At 56.2% G+C, this 5491-nt stretch overlaps 1 protein-coding gene across 1 annotated transcript; it reads right to left on the bottom strand.

Moving 5' to 3' along the window:
* Positions 1 to 4031: 4031 nt before the first annotated feature.
* Positions 4032 to 4765, bottom strand: LOC119284191. Its single transcript, XM_037563436.1, has 2 exons — positions 4513 to 4765; positions 4032 to 4395 (listed from the first exon to the last, which is right to left on the bottom strand). The coding sequence occupies exons 1-2, from the start codon at positions 4763 to 4765 to the stop codon at positions 4205 to 4207; spliced, it is 444 nt and encodes a 147-aa protein (XP_037419333.1). The 3' UTR covers positions 4032 to 4204.
* Positions 4766 to 5491: the final 726 nt, after the last annotated feature.

Below are 5491 nucleotides of genomic sequence, written 5' to 3'. Positions count from 1 at the left end.
TGTGGGCCATCAGCGTCTCCTCGCCGTCCGCCGCGTCCCCACCTATAGGACACCAAACCGCCACCTATCGTCTTATTTATGACGACCACTAACAGCGGGCCCATGCGTTAGCCAGTGAAAGCGTCCTTTTTTAACCACGCGTGCGCCGAGGGTCGGCCTCATCCACTTCTCCCGTCCACATCTGGCCCCCACCACTCCCTTTGTTTCCTCGCCGGTGACCGTAAACCCTAGCGCGCCCATGGGCCTCTTCGACAGCAACAATGGCAAGGGCAAGGGAAAAGGCACCCCCGGCGCCTCGTCCTCCCATGCTCCCCCTCCTCATCCGGCGATGGCGCGTTTCCGCCTTGATCGCCTGCGCCTGCACATCCGGGTGCACCAAGCGCGGTGGCACTGGGAGTACAGGCAGCCGCTGCCGTACCCCGATGTCACGTTGTCGCACCATTGGCATCTGCATCCGCTGCGGATCCCGGTGCCGGCGGTTCCGCGAAGCCAGCGGGCGCACGACGGTGAGGTGCGCAGGCGCCGCGCACAGCTCACGCCGGAGCTGCGTCGGCTACCATAGTACGCCGCCGACCCCCCAAACTGGGAGGCGTGGTTCTCCCTCGAACCCGAGGAGCAACGATGCTCGGGTGTCGACGTCGTCTCGCCGCCGTTCCCGTCGCCGCCCCTGCAGGTAGAGCCGGAGGACATGGAGGCGGAGGCGGAGTACCAAGCCGCCCTCGAGGTGGCCCTGCAGCACGTGCTAGAGGCTAGCCGCCTCGAGAAGGACGCGCACTGGGATGGGCTGGAGCAAGCCCATGCCCTGTCGATGGTGGGGGACTCCGTCCACACCCCGCTCTTCGTGCCGCCACCGCCACCATCGCCGCCCGTCCATCCCAAGCCGGAGCCGGAGCCAACGCGGAAGCGCTCCCCGCCTCCACCCATTTGGCCAGAGGAGGCCTACTCGTGGACGGGTCAGTACCGTGAGTGGGTGAGCGCGCCTCCCATCCACTTCGCCGCGACGCCGGAGCAGGAGGCGGCCCACCTCAAGCGCTGGCAGGAGCACTGGCTCCGCCAGGAGCAGGCCGACGGTGAGGAGCAGATGCGCTACAAGGCCATGCTCCAACGTGACACAGAGGCGCTCTGGCTCGAGGAGGAGGAGGAGCGTGCACGACGGGCCGCAATGCCGCCACCCCAGCAGACGCCGGAGGAGGCTGCCCCGGCAGCGTACCGGGCGGCGTTCAAGTAGGCTGGCCTTACTTCGGTCTTCATCGACCTCACCGACGACAGCGGCGTCGACGGCAAGGGCAAGGGCAAGGCCAACGACGTCTAGGGCAGCGTGCGGTGCGGCAGTAGGCGGGCACAAACTTTTTAAATGTTTTATTTAATGTTTAATTAGATTTAAGTGGACTTTTGCCGGCATTTGACCGGCCACTTATGTTTAATTGTGTTTATTACGTTTATATTTCCACGCCCGCACATTTGGGCCGGCCTCCCTGTTGGGCGGTCGAACCGACCCATTTTAAAATGCGGACGCGCACGTCCGCCTGACCGACCCAAATGGACAAAACGCGCGTCCGTTTTGGTCGCCCCGTTGGAGTTGCTCTAATGAGCCACCCCGACGTGGCGACGATGTCCGGACGTATCAAGGCCTCCCCATGTATATATGTCCGCTTGGTTGCGGGATCTGCTAGAGATGCTCTAAGAGCATCTCTAGCCGTTTGCCCCCCAGGAGGCTTAAAAATCGCTACCTAGGGGCGAGCCGACGCTAAAATCGGCGCTGGGGACGATTAGGTTCCCAGCCACCGCCCCTAGGTCGCCCCCAGGCGCCGATATCGGCCCATTTTTGGCGCAAATGTGCCCGCTTTTTGGCCCAGTTTCGGCGAAAAACAGCCCGATATCAGCGCAAATTGACCCATATTCTCCGTGGTTTGGCGCAAATTTAACTAAAGTAATTTTTTATCACATAGTTCATCACAAAAAATCAATAGAAATCAAATAGTTCAATACAAATTATATAGTTCAAGAAATAAAAACTCATATTTCATCACATGTCAAGCTAGGCGTTGCCCTTGAGCCTCCATAGGTGCTCCACCAGATCTTGCTGTTGTTGTTGATGCACCTGTGGGTCTCGGATCTCCTGACGCATATTAAGGAAGACCAGGTTGACGGTAGCTGGTGATCAACTTGTGCAAGAGGACCCTGCCTGTAATATGGTTCAGTGTCAAACACTGACTTTTCCTGCTCGCTCTCAATGATCATATTGTGCAAGATGACACAAGTCATGATCCCCACATTTGATCTTTCGACCAAGTCTGAACGGGGTACCAGACAACGGTAAATCGAGATTGGAGCATACCAAATGCCCGCTCGACATCCTTCCTACAAGCCTCCTGAACCTTCGCAAAGTGAGAGTTCTTGCCTCCTGGCACAGGGTTTGAGATAGTCTTCACAAATGTAGACCCTCTCGGATAGATGCCATCAACTAGATAGTATGCCTTGTTGTAGTGCCGGCCATTGACCTCAAAGTTCACCGGAGGAGGATGACCTTCAACAAGCTTAGCAAAGACAGGGGAGCACTGCAACACATTGATGTCATTGTGAGTTCTTGGCATACCAAAGAAGGAGTGCCAAATCCAGAGGTCATGTGTGGCCAATGCCTCAAGTACCACACTACAACCGCCTTTGGTGCCTTTGTACATCCCCTGCCAAGCAAATGGACAGTTCTTCCATTTTCAATGCATGCAGTCGATGCTTCCAAGCATCCCAGAAAATCCTCTTGTTGCATTATATGCTAGGATCCAAGCAGTGTCTTCAACATTGGTTGATCGCAAGTATTGCGGTCTAAACACCGCCACCACTGCCTTGCAGAACTTGTAGAAACACTCAGTGGCCGTGGACTCGGCCATGCGCCCATAGTCGTCGAGTGAATCACCGGGAGCTCCGTATGCAAGCATCCTCATAGTTGTCGTGCACTTTCTGGATTGAGGTGAATCCAAGTTTGCCGGTGCAATTCTTCTTGCACTTGAAGTAGCTGTCGAACTCCCAGATGGAATTCATAATCCTAAAGAAAAGTTTTCGGCTCATCCGATAACGGTGCCGAAATACTTTCTCGCCGTGCAATGGACCGTCGGTGAAATAGTCGGAGTAGAGCATGCAATAGCCTTTCAGACGATGTCGGTTCTTTACTTTCAGCCGCCCTGGCGCCGAGCCACCTCGCCGCGGCTTTTCGTTGCTCGCGAGCAGGCCGACGAGGGCGGCGAGGACCATGAGATGCTCCTCGTCCTGGATGTCAGCATCAGCTTCCTCCTCCAGCAACGCCGTGAGCACCTCATCGTCGTCCGAGTCCATCGTCGAGCAAGCAAATCGCCAAACACCTGACGGACGCGGTGGGCACAGAGCCGCCGGTATGCCGCCCTGCGTGGCCGGAGCGCCGGAGAACTCGCCTGGAAGGTGGTGGAGAGGTTGCCGCAGCGGAACCTTCTCTCTTTTCCAGCGAGGAATGGCCTATCTAGCGGTGTTGGGCGATGGGCGGCGCCAGGATCGGCGGGGGTGGGGGTGAATTTGGATGATTGCCTTGACTTTTCGCCTAACGGTGTGACTCAGGCGTGTTTTCCCCTACCGCCGGAGCCCTCGAGCGCCCCCCAGTGCGCTGGGTTCGGTCTGGGATCGCCGGGCTCAAAAACGGGCCAAGCCGGCGAATTTCGACATCTTGAGAGCATGATTGGGGGTTTTCGACGCCGGCGTGGAAAAAGTCGCCTTGAGGGGTCTGTTAAAGGGACGGAGATGCTCTTAGCTGTGTAAAAGGGTTGCTGAAGAACATATGGATGTTTGGGCTGCTTTAGATGAGGCCGGTTAGTCGACTTCATGAGAGAAATTAAACCCAGTGCTCTAAACATTGCGTTAGATGATTTCATGCAAGAATTTAAAGTACTTAGCATTTTGTTTATTTTTGGGAAAGCTAAACTATCAACGAAATGATGCCACTTTCCAATCGCAAAAATGCAAACAATACAATGCTAGAAAAAGAATTTTATAGGACGGGTCTCACCTGCTAACCGTGAGATCTGATCTCATATAATTTTTTTTTCATAGTGCTAGTATAAACCAAAAGGCAATCGATAAAGGTCAATTCCATTTCCTGGTTTTCCACCCATCATCTCCGGTACTTCCATATCCCTTTCTCCTTCCTTGTAGCCGCTAGCACGATTTTTCCTCCTTGGTTTCAATCCGTGACACAGGCAAGCAAGCTCCGCTTGATGGCGCGTATCTTCTTGAGGCACTTCTTGGCGCGGTCGATGGCCATGTCCGCCCGGTCCTTCACCCCGGAAGCCGCATTCTTCCTCCGGCGCTTCCCCTGCTCGCGGTCGACCGCGCCGCCGCCGCCGCACCACTTCCTCTTGTTGGTCGAGGACTCTGCAGGTTGCGCATGCAATGCAAGACCGCCATTAATGGTGACCGCGGATGCTTGCGCAAGATTATTATCAGGGGAGGATGGCACGCATAGAACGCGCAGACGCACTGTATACGTACCTTGAGTGAACATAAGGTCCGCCGGCGCAGCAGGGTGGGAGGAGGAGGAGGGGGAGGAGCAGCCGGCGGGGGCGCCGCCGTCCAGGCAGGCGAGCGCGAACGCGTCGTCGTCGTCCCAGCCGGGCTCGGCGACGAGGCGCCTGAGCTCGTCCTTGAGCGGGCCGAGGCGGCCCGGGTGCGTGGCCTCCAGCTTCGCCAGCTCCTCCGCCGCCACCGCGGCCATCCACGCCCACTGCCCCGGTGCCGACGCCATCGCAGGCCGCGTCCAAGCTCCCAAAGCGAATACAAAGCGCGGCAGCGGACGAGAGGCAGAGACTGGACGCGACGCGACGCGCGGCTAGGGGCGGGGAGGCGAGTTTGACCGAGGTTTGATTGACGCGGACGCGCGCGCGCGCTGCAGGCGCGCCGCTGCAAGTTCACACGGCACGCCAATCCCTGCCCTGCCCTGCTCTGTCTCCTCGGTTCCAGCGGCTTTTCGAGTCCTGGTCCTGCCCGTTGGTTCTTTCTGGCTTCGTGTTTTGTACCTACGCGAGTTTTAGGGACTTCAATGGGCCCACATGAGGGCAGAGGGGAGTAGCACGTCTGCACGTCTCGCTGACCCCGCTGCGGTCCGGGATGGATGGCAAGAAAACGCTAAAATCACCAATGCTATAAATAAAGACTTGAAGAGAGTTAGGGCATCTACTCCTTTCATTCCTAAATATTTGTCTTTCTAAACATTTCAAATGACTACTACATACGGATGTATGTAGACATATTTTAGAGTGTAGATTCACTCATTTTGCTCCGTATGTAGTCATTTGTTGAAATGACTAGAAAGACAAGTATTTAGGAATGGAGGGAGTACAATGCTAGACGCTTGTGAAGGCGCTAACGGAGAATAGAAATAAATGTTGAAGAATTAGAAAAGTGTCTAAGCGCCCGACTTTCTAACGGCAAGCGCTAATTACATGACCTAAACTGAACTACTGGGCGCTTC

Source organism: Triticum dicoccoides, chromosome 1A (genome assembly GCF_002162155.2).
Source record: "Triticum dicoccoides isolate Atlit2015 ecotype Zavitan chromosome 1A, WEW_v2.0, whole genome shotgun sequence".
In the NCBI taxonomy this organism is placed as follows: domain Eukaryota; kingdom Viridiplantae; phylum Streptophyta; class Magnoliopsida; order Poales; family Poaceae; genus Triticum; species Triticum dicoccoides.
Note: the sequence above shows the minus strand (reverse complement) of the source record. Positions and strands in the feature narration are given on the sequence as shown.

Bases quoted from the DNA above. Each gene is read 5' to 3' on its own strand.
- LOC119284191 (XM_037563436.1), bottom strand. From the start codon at position 4,765: ATGGCGTCGGCACCGGGGCAGTGGGCGTGGATGGCCGCGGTGGCGGCG. The intron at 4,396-4,512 runs GTACGTATACAG...CGCAACCTGCAG, and splicing joins GGACCTTATGTTCACTCAAG to AGTCCTCGACCAACAAGAGG.